The following is a 14,077-nucleotide window of genomic DNA, read 5'->3' on the forward strand; positions in this document are numbered from 1 at the left end:
GGGTGCTATGGGAACACTGTGGAAAGAGGGACAAACTCTGCTATCATTTTATTTTTCTAAGTCATAGCATGGAACTACGTTTGACAACTTTGCTTTCTATGGGATGCAAATATACCTTATAACTCTGAGTCTTTGCTTAACGTCACTTCCTCCATGAGGCCTCTCCTGACACACCTATCTAAATGTGTTTTTCTTTTATTGTCTCTCATATTACTCCGCACTTTTCTTTCATTTTTATCATACTTCATAAGTATCCATTGATTAATGGAATCGCTTGTTTCACCTTTGTCTCAAGTAGACCATGAGTATCAGAGACAGCATCAGATCTTTGTGCTTATTGCTGTATCCCTGGGGCTTACTACTGTGCCATACACCTGGAAAATTCAATCATCAGATGAATTGATGTGATGACCTTGATGTATCACAGTATTCACAGCACAGTCTAAAAAACTTACAAATGAGCAAGAAATAAAAATTGCATGTGTGTATCTGCACATGCATTTTAAAGCAGGAAATGTTCTACACATTTTTAATGAAAATTTTAGTTTTTCAAATTTCAGAATACTAAACATATCATTCCAAAGTTCAGTCACTGTGAATACAAAGAGTTGGGTCATGATTTTGGTCCTGACATCAACTTTCCCTGTGACTTGGGATCAATTTATTCAATTACAATGGGTCTCTGTTAAACCATCATTCCTCTAGCTGCAGTGTGAGAATTAATAAGCTACTATCTATACAGTACACAGAAGGGATTCTGCTACAAAGTCCTAAAGAAAAACAAAAAAAGCAAAGTACGATTTCCAATCCCTAAATTCATGAGTTTTATTAGCTTTATAGTTGCTCTGATATCGTTTTCACCTACTGAAATATTCTTCTCACTCCTCTTTTACCCCACACCTGTGAAGTTAGGTTGCCTCAAGCCTGGGCCCTCTGTAGTTCTCACTGCACCATCTTCCTCTAGGATCCCCTCATCCATTCTCTCACTTGGCAGCAGCAGTGAGACCTGCTCTGCGCAAGCTGTGCTGGGTGATGAAGTACCACAGTGACGCTATGTCCACTATTCAACTAGGATCATCACATGGCTGGTCAAATCTACAACTCAGGCCAGGTGCGGTGGCTAACACTTTGGGAGGCCAAGACAGGCTGATCGCTTGAGCCCAGGACTTTGAGAACAGCCTGGGCAACAAGGTGAAACTCTGTCTCTACAAAAAACACAAAAATTAGCCAGGCATGGTGGCACATGCCTCGAGTCCCAGCTACTCAGGAGACTGAGGTGAGAGGATCGCTTGAGCCTGGGAGGTCAAGGCTACAGTAAACCATGATCATGCCACTGTACACCATGCTGGGTGACAGAGTGAGACCCTGTCTCCAAAAAAAGAAAAAAACCACAAGCTGCAACTTCAGTCCTGATGTCCTTGGCAGGCCTCAGCTCTGCCATTTACAACTGCTTGTAGCACACTTTCAACTAAGTTTCCACATGATACTTCCAACTCCACGTGTTTGAAATTACGTAGGTCATTCTTTGCTCCAGCTGCCCTCTTCTTGGCCATAGAGCTACCATTTTCTCAAATTCCAAGCTTAAAAACCTCAGTTATCTTTGGCCCCAAACTCTCCATTAACCCCTTGTATCCCATCATCACACAAATCCTTTGTTCCTTGGTTTCTTCCAGAACAATCATCACTTCCTGCTGCCTCTATCACCTCCCCAGTCTAGGCTCCTTTCCCCTCATATGAAGAGAGTTGCAACTGCCTCATAACCATCGACTTATCTATGGCTTCTCACCACGTGAAGTCTTCCTCCGTGTAAAAGATCTGATGCTCCCAAAATGGACTCAGATTAATATTCTCACCTCTCAGAAGCCCTTGTGGGCTGCCCTCTATTCAAGGACAAAGACTAGACTTTTCATTCTGCTATTCAAGGTCATGTAATAACTGCCACCACCTACCATGTCAGGCACATCAGCCCCCACACCAAAAAGGACCGTCTGTTCCAGTCAGCCTAAGGGACTCATTGTCCAGGGACTTGGGAGCAGGAGCTCTGAGGTGGCTGTGTGGATGCAATTCCTCCCCTGCCATTTGCTCAGTAGGAGCCTTTGTTTGTATTGTATTGTATTTTATGTTATTTTGTTTCATTTTTTTTGAGACAGGGTCTCACTCTGTTGCCCAGACTGAAGTGCAGTGGGGCGATCTCCGCTCACTGCAACCTCCGCCTTCAGTGGGAGCCTTTGAACCTGTCACTTCTACTCTGTGTACTTCCTTTTTTCATTCATTTTTAAGTGTAGATGACAAAGATGCCTGCCTTGTGGGGTGAGGTTAAATAACTCACTACTGTAAAGAGCTTGGCATAGTGTTGAGCCCTCAAGTGCCCGGTAAATGTCAGCCAGCGTGACTGCTTCTTCACATGCCCACATCTGCCCCATTCCTCTCACCGTCCCTTGGATCTGAAGGTCCTCTCCCCTCATCTACCTTTTTCCGAATTTTAAACAGTTTCAAAGGCAGAGCTCAAATTCAACTTCCTCTGTGGACCACTGCCATTGTACATTCATTCCTTCCCTCCCTCTCATGGTCACCAATCTCTAGATATTTGATATTTAGCATTAGCTTCTTTGTTGCCTTTTTGAACTATCTTCTTTATTTCAAGTAGATTGTAAGTTGCTTGAGGGCAAGAGCTCTATTGATTTTTATTTTATTTTTGTCATAAATAGTACAAGAGTCTCAGCTAATGAGTTTTTAATATCTGTTATGCTGAGTTCGGCACTACTTATGTACACAAAATTATTTTTCTTTCTTTCAAGAATTTCACATGATATAACCAAAAAAAGGGGGATCTAAATCATTAGGAGACAATATCATTGCCTAGAAAACATTTACACTACAAAATACCAAAATAAGAATGTTGCTTAATTAATTCAGGGTGTGGGTGGAAGATGTCAAATCAGTTCTGATCACAACTTGTCGGGCAATTCAACCAAAAGGGAAGAAAGAGAACCTTCAGCCAGGAAGAACTGCCAAGGCAACGCTCTGGCGTGACATGGAGCTCACCCCATCAGGGAGCGCAGACTGAAAATACAAGGTTAGGAAATTACCTACTAAATGCTGTCATTGCTCCCACAGAGTAGGTATTTAATACATGTTTGCTGAATTAACAAACAATGAATAAACAATAAATGGAAAAGATTCAGATGGCAAACTAAATACCTGGAACAATTCTCAATCTTTTCAAGGAATATTAATGAGGATTACCACTTTTCTCACCAAAACTTCCCTTTTAGTCTTCGTTAAAGACAGAAACCAAGACTGGATGATCACTGATGTGACCTACAATGGTTCTTATAGTTTTATGTGTTATTGCCAAGATTTTAAGTGCAATATAAATTATGTCAGGTATATATACAAGGAAAAAATTTTAAAATACATATTCTAAGAAATGTTAGCTCCGTTTAGTTACCATAAGTGTAACATTAAAGTTCTAGTGCTGTTTCACATAATTGGTTATACACCACGAAGCGGCTAAGTTTTATCTCTTGGAACTTAATTGAAACCCAAAGGACAGTCTCTTTGTATCATATAAAAAATACAGAACATTAACGAGGAAAGCATCTGATACTTACACTCCCTTTAGACTTTCCGGATCTTACAATAGGAGGTAGTGAAGAAGCTTTCTGACTGTGGAAACAAGTTGCAATTTAGAAATCTGAATGTTGTTTACAAATACGGTACAATGCAAGATAATTATCATCCCCACCTGGAAGTCAACTGTTTACTGCTGTGTTTCACAAAAGGTAGGTAACATACACTTTAACATACACTTTCCCAATTTCACAAAGATCATAAAATTTCCAAATTCCATCCCAAAAGATTTGTAATGTTTCCCTGTATACTATTTTAATCAATGCTTACAAATAAACTTTTAGTATCACCTGAAATTTGTATAGCATTTTTATCCAGATCCCAAAGTGTCTATTTGCATTTCAAAAAATCATTTCCAAATGTGAATAATGATTTTTCTAGACTGAGTTAAAAACAAATTTCCTTCGTTTCTATGATGTGTCCTATGTCTACCTCTGATAGAAGAGCAGAGGTAAAACACTGGCATTTGCATTCAGGTAGTTTTTAAACAAGTTGTCCTCACCAAAAAATTAAAAATTCTTTTAGGCTGTAAGAATAAGTTGTTTTGTTGATATCTGTATTATTAGGAAAAGACCCATCTTGAAACCCAACTGAATCTCTCCAAAAATAGAAGGACACATATATAAAAAAAATTCTTATTAATTGTCTGAGAAAGGCCAACGTGAGTTACAGTTTTCTTATTACCATCAAGTACACACTGTTGTCCACAGCAGGTTAACCTAGGGTTGCTTAGCAAAGATGGCTAAAGGATTTGATTTCATGGATGGGTAAGGTTGGTTAGCAGTAAGTCAGCTGGTAAATAATTCAAAAGTGCTAGAAAACCGTGTGCTCTTGCATAGTTCAAAAACTACCCCTGAAATTCTATTTCATCTATTACTTATTTAGAAGCTCTTGGCCAGCCTCTCCATTAAGTTACACAAATTGTGAATTAATTGCAAACACACTGGTGATATTCTGCTTTACTTCTGCAGATGATAACCACAAAAAAAATTGGTTTGCAATGGCAAGGTGGCCACAGAATCTCTGGGAAAAGCAACAGAGATGGATCCCCGGGCACCATGAGCAAGCCGAGAGGTCCTGCAGCAGGGGCCAGAGCTCTTCTTGAGTGACTCCCCAGTGTATCTCCTCGGCTGAAATAAAGCATCTTTCACAAATATATGACATTTCATGGAGAAAAACTGTTTATGGTATATTGTAATTAAAAGTATAATCCTTAAAATCTTACATGCATTAACTGTACACCCATCCTCTCTTTTTGCATAAGTGGGATTATGTTGTTTTTATATTTTACAGTTATTATTAAAACAAGTATAAAATATTATGGATTTTTTAACACTCTTGGATGTTTCTATCCAAACCAACTGAAAAGTTATTTGGTCTAGCAACTATTAAGACACAAAAACTTCTAATAATGTTTGCTGTAGAGAAGCTCATTGCCCTGTATCTTCTTCACAATAATAAATTTTTGTTACTATAAATTTCATGCATGCTAAAAAAAAACTATGTAGTCTTTCATAACTTCCCAGAAATTATATTTTTGTGCAATAGCTCTCAGTCTCCCATCATGGCAATAAAAACAAGGATCAATGTATACCATACATGCTTTCCATTCTAAGTGATAAATAAGATTATCGATTACATAAAATATAATGGTGGTCAGCAAAAGACCCAACGCTATTTCAAGTGATAACTAAAGCATGAGGAGTGGTAAGGATTAAGACTTACCCAAAAGGCCTTCTTACTGTTGACTTGTCAAAAAGTAACTCACTGTAAGGCAGTTTCTTAAACTTATCTCTGCCAACAGCCACATAAAACTGCCCATTCTCCAATTCTGCTCCACTCTCAACAAGTTTTCCTTCTAAAGTATAAAGCCTGTCAAAAATACGAACACCAACAATTAGAATTTTAACCAACATTTAAAGAACTGCCTAAGATTACAAAGTATTCTGGACGTCAAAAAAATTAAAATTACATAGTAAATAAAAACATTCTGTGCTTAATTTAGTTCATTTGTTACTATTCTCATTGCATTACAGATGCCTCAAAGTCATTAGACTCCACTAAATGTTAATGTTATAATGCAGATACGATGACTATCTTGCTGTACACGGTTTCATCCCAGTGAGCCTGATGATCTGGCATAAGCATCCCTATTGCTGCCATATTAAAATTTTAGAGGAGGAAAAATTAACTTGTACAGATCACAGTGCTTTAAATAAAGCTCTGTTTAGAGAAGATTGATTACTCTATTTATATTTTGTTAATACTTTTAAATTTTATTTTCTTAGCATATTCATCAGGCTGGCAAGCTTCTGACCACATTCTGTGTAAGAACAGCCCACGACCAAAGTATTACATACAAACACACAGAGAACCGGGTCAGGAACAATGGGGTGAGAGGGCAGGAGGTAAAAGAACCCATTGCCAGTGTTAATGATGCAGAACTGCATAGCATTCGTGCTTCTTTTTTTGCCATCCCTACTAAGCAAAAAAAGAGTGAGCATTATATCTTCCCAGAATTGAGCAGTTTCACAATAACCTTCCTTTACTGTAAAACTGCTGCTATGAACTACAATTAATATGTTACTTATTTAAAGAACAGTCATAATTTTACCAGATGATTTTAAATGTCCACAGAATTTTTTTTAAAGAACAGGAAAATAAGTATTAGAAAACTAAACCAGAAAGACAGTGCATATTTTTTAGGGTTATAAGCAAGAGCTATTAATAAATGGAAGGATTTCAGTATCATCAAAAAGCTTTGTCTTCCTATACTACATAATAAGATTAAATGTTATTTACAGACGCAAAAAAAAAAAAAAAAAAAAAAACCCATTGACCTGTCAGCTTGTTTCCTGATCACATAAATGGCCATATCTTACAGAACCATGAAATACAATGAAAATAGCCACCAACATTCCTGAAATGTATTTGTGTTTTTAGTTAGTATACAGCTGGTAAAGTCTCTTTCTTTATAACATTGTACCTCTACTCCTAACAAGTCTAAATATCAACACTTAACCCAGAATTCTATGTTTTCTGCCTTAACTTAGGCTGGACATGGTGGCCCATGCCTATAGTTCCAGCTACTTGGAAGGCTGAGGCAAGAGGATCGCTTGAGCCCAGGAGTTCAGGACCAGCCTGGGCAACATAGTAAGACGCTATCTCAAAAAACCTTGACCAGGGTTTCTGAATACTGGCATTATTGACATTTTGGACCAGATAATTCTTTGTTGGAAAGGTAAGTAGGCTGCCCTGTACATTGTAAGATGTTCATTAGCAGCACCTTTGGCCTCCACCCACTGAATAGTAGCAGTAGCCACCCCATCCCCAGTTGGAACTACCAAAAATGGTTTCAGGCACTGCCAAATGTCCCCAAGGGGCAAAATCATACCTGCTTGAGAGCCAATGGCCTAGAGCCAAGCAATATTTTTCTACTTTTCTTCAAAATAGTTATATCTCAATCAGTAGTAATTTCATAGCTAGAAATTAAAAGCCAGCATAGCTGTGGACTCTGGAAACAGCCAAGATTTGACTTGTTTCCTCTGCAGGTAGGTAAAACATAGTGAATAAATTATTTTTGTTAATAGAGACAAGGTTTTGCTATGTTGCCCAGGCTGGTCTCAAACTCCTGGACTCAAGTGATCCTCCCGCCTCGGCCTCCCAAAGTGCTGGGATTACAGGCGTAAGCCACCACACCTGGCCCAGCACTGAATAAATTCTAATTCATGATTTTAGCCTTCTTTTATATAACTGTTGTTGATCTACTTTCTTCTTTTGCTACAAACACAAGAAACATAAAAAGCAAGTTCAATAAATTTTTATGGGATGATTTTTATATATGAATATACTAATGCATAGGGAAGGGCCAATCATAAGATTTATTAATATTAAAGGAAAATGGTCATGTCCCAAGAGAGCAGCAACCAAATCTCTCATACCTGCCATTACATTAAGAATTACATTTCACCTGTCCTAAATATATATGCACCCAACACAGGAGCACCCAGATTCATAAAGCAAGTTCTTAGAAATCCACAAAGAGACTTAGACTCCCACACAACTGTAGTGGGAAACTTCAACACTCCACTGACAGTATTAGATCATAAAGGCAGAAAATTAGCAAAGATATTCAGGACCTGAAATAAACCTTGGACCAAATGGATGTGATAAACCTCTATAGAACTCTCCATCCCAAAACAGAATATACATTTTTCTTATTGCCACATGGCACATGCCCTAAAATTAACCACAAAACCAAACATAAAACAATCCTCAGAAAATGGAAAAGCATAGAAATCATACCAAACACCCTCTCAGATCGCAGCACAATAAAAATAGAAATCAAGACTTTAAAAATTGCTCAAAACCATGCAATTATATGGAAATTAAACAACTTGCTCCTGAATGACTTTGGGGTAAATAATAAAATTAAGGCAGAAATCAAGAAGTTCTTTGAAACTGAGAGCAAAAATACAACATACCAGAATCTCTGAGACACAGATAAGTCTGTATTAAGAGGAAAATTTACAGCACTAAATGCCCACATCAAAAAGTTGGCTGGGCATGGTGGCTCATGCCTGTAACCCCAGCACTTGGGAGGCTGAGCCAGGCAGATTGCCTGAGCTCAGGAGTTTGAGACTAGCCTGGGCAACATAGTGAAACCCTGTCTCCATAAAAAATACAAAAAAATTAGCTGGGTATGATGGCACACTCCTGTAGTTCCAGCTGCTTGGCTTTGGTGGGAGGATAGCTTGAGCCCAGGAGGTTGAGGCTGCAGTGAACAGAGATCATGCCACTGCACTTTAGCCTGGGCAACAGAGTGAGACCCTGTCTCTAAAAAAAAAAAAAAGTTAAAAAGATCTCAAATGAACAACCTAACAACACAACTAAAAGAACTAAAGAAGCAAGAACAAACCAACTCCAGAGCTGGTGGAAGACAAGAAATAACCAAAATCAGATGTGAACTGAAGGAGACTGAGATGGAAAAAAACTATTCAAAAGATCAATGGATCCAGGAGTTGATTTTTTTTTAATTAATAAGATACATAGGCCACTGGCTGAATTAATAAAGGAGAAAAGAGAGAAGATCCAAACAAACACAATTAAGAACGACAAATGGGATGTTACCACTGACCTTACAGAAATAAAAATAACCATCAGAAACTACTATGAACACCTCTATGCACACAGTAGAAAACATGAAAGGGATGGATAAATTCCTGGACACATACACCCTCCCAAGACTGAACCAGGAAGAAATTTATTCCCTGAATAGCCCAATAATGAACTCCAAAATTGAATCCATAATGAATAGCCTACCAATCAAAAAAAGCCTAGGACCAGACTCACAGCCGAATTCTACCAGACGTACAAAGTGGTACCATTTCTAGTGAAACTATTACAAAAAAATGAGGAGGAGGAACTCCTCCCCAGCTTGTTCTATGAGGCCAGCATCATCCTGATACCCAAACCTGGCAGAGACACAACAAAAAAGAAAGCTTCAGGCCAAGTTTGTTGTCCTTGATGAACATCAATACAAAAGTCCTCAACAAAATACTTGCAAACTGAATCCAGCAGTACATCAAAAAGCTAATCCACCATGATCAAATAGGCTTTATCCCTGGGATGCAAGGTTGGTTCAACATATGCGAATCAGTAAATGTGATTCACCACATAAACAGAACTTAAGAAAAAACCATATGATTATCTCAATAGATGCAGAAAAGGCTTCCAATAAAATTCAACATCCCTTCAAGTTAAAAACTCTCAATAAACTATCAAAGGAACATAAGATAATAAGAGCCATCTGTGAGAAATCGACAGCCAACATCACACTGAATGGGCAAAAACTGGAAGCATTCCCCTTGAAAACCAGTAGAAGAAAGGGATGCCCTCTCTTGCCACTCCTATTCAACATAGTATTAGAAGCCCTTCCTAGGGCAGTCAGGCAAGACAAAAAATAAAGGGCATCCAAATAGGAAGAGAAGAAGTCCAAACTATCCCTATTTGGAGATGACATGATTCTCTATCTAGAAAACCTCACAGTCTCAGCCCAAAAGCCCCTTCAGCTGAGAAATAACTTCAGAAAAGTTTCAGGACACAAAATCAATGTACAAAAATCAGTAGCATTCCTATATTCCAACAACATCCAAGCTGAACGCCAAATCAGGAGCACATTCTCATTCATAATTGGCACAAAAAAGTAAAATATCTAGGACTATAGCTAACCAGGCAGGTAAAAGATCTCTACAATGAGAACGACAAAACACTACCTAAAGAAATCAGAGATGACACAAACAAATGGAAAAACAGCCCATGCTCATGGATAGGAAGAATCAGCATCATGAAAATGGCCATACTGCCCAAAGCAATTTACAGATTCAATATTACTCCTATCAAACGACCAATAATGTTCTTCACGGAACTAGAAAAAACTATTTTAAAATTTAAATGGAACCAAAAAAGAACCCAAATAGCCAACACAATCCTAAGCAAAAAGAACAAAGCTGGAGCCATCCTGTTACCCAACTTCAAACTATATTACATGGATTCAGTAACCAAAACAGCATGGTACTGGGACCAAAACAGACATGTAGACCAATGGAACCGAAGAGAAACCCCAGAAATAAAATGGTACACCTACTTCCATCTGTTCTTCGACAAAACTAACAAAAACAAGCAACGGGGAAAAGACTCCCTATTCAATAAATGGTGCTGGGATAACTGGCTAGCCAGATACAGATGATTGAAATTGAACTCCTTCATTACACCATATATGAAAATCAACTCAAGATGGATTAAAGACTTAAATGTAAAACCCAAAACTATAAAAGCCCTGGAAGACAACCTAGGCAATACCATTCTGGATAAAGGAACTGGTAAAGATTTCATGAGAAAGACACCAAAAGCAATCAAAACAAAAGCAAAAATTTACAATTGGGAAACTTAAGAGCTTCTGCACATCAAAAGAAACTATCAACAGAGTAAACAGATAAACTACAGAATGGGAGAAATTTTTGCAAACTATGCATCTGACAAAGGTCTAATATCCAGCATCTATAAAGAATCTAAACGAACTTACAAGAAAAAAAAAAACAACCCCATTAAAAAGTGGGCAAAGGACATGAACATTTTTCAAAGACATACTTGCAGCCAACAAGCATATGAAAAAGAGCTCAATATCACTTATCACTAGAGAAATGCAAACCAAAATCACAATGATACACCATCTCATGCCAGTCAAAATGGTTATTATTAAAAAGTCAAAAAATAATAGATGCTGGCAAAGCTGCAGAGAAAAGAGAATGCTTATACACTACTGGCAGAGTGTAAACTAGTTCAATCATTGTGGAAAGCAGTGTGGCAATTCCTCAGAGAGCTAAAAACAGAACTACCATTTGACCCAGCAATCCCATTACTGGGTATATACCCAAAAGAATATAAATCATTCTACCATAAAGACCCATGCACACATATGTACATTGCAGCACTATTCACAATAGCAAAGAAAAGGAGTCAGACTAAATGTCCATCAATGGTAGACTGCATAAAGAAAAAGTGGTATATATACACCATGGAATACTATGCAGCCATAAAAAAGAGTGAATCATGTCGTTTGCAGGAACATGGAAAGAGCTGGAGGCCATCATCCTTTACAAACTAACGCAGGAACAGAAAACCTACCACCACACGTCCTCACTTACAAGGGGGAGATAAACGATGAGGACACATGCGCACAAAGAGAGGAAGAACAGGCACTGGGGCCTACTTGAGGGTAGAGGGTGGGAGGAGAGAGAGGAACAGTAAAAGTAACTATTGGGTACTAGGCTTAGTACCTGGGTGACAAAATAATCTGTACAATAAACCACCGTGACACAAGTTTACCTATGTAACAAACCTGCACATGTATCCGTGAACCTAAAATACAAGTTTAAAAAAAAAAGAAGTTTCTCTAAGTATTCAAGTGTTTGAGCAACATAACTATATTTTCATTTCTATATTTTTACTTGAATATATTTTATTTCTGTGTAAATTTTTTCATATTAATATATGTATGAATAGGTATATCTAGCTATGAAATTACCTGTATATATCTTTGTGTCCTTTATATTACTTATTAGGTAGGTTTGCATTTATGTATATGTCAAATGTCAAAACTATATATGTAAAAAAAATTATAATTATTGAGATCTGCCTTTACTTCTGACACCAAAATAAAATCCAACAAAATCAAAGGTTTAAATAAAATTTTAAAATGCAAGGAGAAAACATAAGAGAATATTCTTATAATCTTGGAGTAAGGACGATCTAAGCAGGTCATAAAACATAGTGATTACAAAGATTGAAAATTAGACTGCATTAAAATTTAAGATATTTGAATGAAAAAAGAAATGTAAAGAAAATGCAAACTGAAAGTGTACTTAAAACTCACATCAGAAAAGGCCAATTTCCCCAACATGTCTAGAGCAGTGGTCCCCAACCTTTTTAGCACCAGGAACTGGTTTTGTGGAAGATAATTTCTCCACAGACGGAGTGGGGGACGGGACGGTTATGAGATGACATTGTTCACCTCAGATCATCAGGAATTAGATTCTCATAAGGAACACACAACCTAGATACCTCACATGCACAGTTCACAATAGGCTTCATGCTCCTATGAGAATCTAATGCTGCTGCTGATCTGACAGAGGGTGGAGCACAGGCAGTGATGCTCACCTGCCGCTCACTTCCTGCTGTGCAGTCGGGTTCCTAACAGGCCACGGAACGGTACCAGTCCATGGCCTGGGGGTAGGGGACCCCTGGAGAGTGCCTATAAACCAATAAGATAAATGTGCAAGGGCCATGACAGACAGTTCAGATACAATGGATAGAAATATGTGGCATTTACTTACGGAGTACCTTGGTCATTTAGAACACAGGCTCTGGAGCCAGAATGCCTACTAGGCTTGAATCCCAGCCCTGCTACTCAGTATCTCCAGAACCCTGGGCAAATAATTTTCCTGCTCTATGTCTCACATCTCATGTCTATGAAAAGAGAATAGAAACACTACCTACCTCATAGGGTCACTGAGTTAATAAAGTACTGAGAATAATGCCTGACACATAAGAAATAGTCACTAGATGATGTTGTATATTAAATAAATAAAAATCCAAAAACAGTGAAATACTATTTTCACTCAACATGAGTGAAAAGACTGTTAGTTTTATTAGACAGGTAACAGCATGACAAACAGGCCCGCTCATAGACTTCCAGTGAAAATACAAATTAGGATAAACTCTTTGGAAGGCAATTGGCAGTATCTATCAAAATGTTAAAGGCATTTGAAACTTAATACAACAATTCAACTTCTAGACTTTTATATCCTGATAAACTTTGCTTATACAAAAAGACATATACCTGTAATAGCAAAAGATTAGAAACGATCTAAATATCCATCAAACCCAAAGGAAAATAAATCATTCTACTAAAAAGAAGCATGCACGGGTATGTTCACTGCCGTGCTATTCACAATAGCAAAGATGTGGAATCAATCTAGGTGCCCATCAATGGTGGGCTGGATAAAGAAAATACGGTGTATATACACCATGGAATGCTATGCAGCCATAAAAGTACTGAAATCCTGTCCTTTGCAGCAACATGGATGAAGCTGGAGACCATAATACTAAGCAAATTAATGCAGGAACAGAAAACCAAATACTACATATTCTCACTATTAAGTGGGAGCTTAAATATTGGGTACAGATGGACAAAAAGATAGGAACAATAGACACTGTTGACTACTAGAGAGGGAAGGGAAATACAGTGAAAAACTACTTATTGGGTACTATGCTCACTTCCTGGGTGATGAGATCTGTACCCGAAATGTCAGCATCATGCAATATACCCATGTAACAAACCTGCACATGTATTCCCTGAATCTAAAATAAAAAATGAAATGATAAAAAAGAAGTAACTGGTCTAATAAATTAAGTTGGGAACACTCATTCTATTTTATAAAATGAGATGTTGCCCAACTAAAAATTTTTTAATAAAAAAATTAGGATTTGGAATACTTTGTGTTAAAATAGAATACTTTGGGCCAGGTGCAGTGGCTCACACCTGTAATCCCAGCACTTTGGGAGGCCAAGGCGGGTGGATTGCTTGACCCCAGGAGTTCAAGACCAGCTTGGGCAACATGACGAAATCTAATCTCTACAAAAAAGAAAAAAAAAACAAAAGCTAAATGTGGTGGTGCATGCTACTTGGGAGGTTGAGGTAAGAGTATCACTTAAGTCTGGGCAATCGAGGCTGCAGTGAGCTGAGATCACACCATTGCACTCCAGCCTGGGTGACATAGTGAGACCCTGTCTCAAAAAAATAAAATTAAAAATGTATATGCTTGCATATGCATAGAATATTTCCAATATGATGCTGAAAAGTACTAGGGAGAAGGACTGGGCG

The 14,077-nt window shown here is 37.9% G+C and overlaps 1 protein-coding gene across 2 annotated transcripts in view; it reads right to left on the reverse strand.

Annotated features, from left to right (window-relative positions):
- DCDC2 (doublecortin domain containing 2) overlaps positions 1-14,077 on the reverse strand; it is a 211,325-nt gene that overhangs the window by 113,607 nt on the left and 83,641 nt on the right. For both annotated transcript variants that reach the window (XM_004088743.3, XM_030816457.1), the window contains 2 exons: positions 5,359-5,505; positions 3,615-3,669 (listed from right to left, as the gene is read on the reverse strand). In XM_004088743.3, coding sequence (XP_004088791.2) covers positions 3,615-3,669; positions 5,359-5,505 — 202 coding nt within the window. The remainder of the gene's footprint in view (positions 1-3,614; positions 3,670-5,358; positions 5,506-14,077) is intronic.

The sequence above is a fragment of the Nomascus leucogenys genome, chromosome 8 (genome assembly GCF_006542625.1).
Source record: "Nomascus leucogenys isolate Asia chromosome 8, Asia_NLE_v1, whole genome shotgun sequence".
Taxonomy (NCBI): domain Eukaryota; kingdom Metazoa; phylum Chordata; class Mammalia; order Primates; family Hylobatidae; genus Nomascus; species Nomascus leucogenys.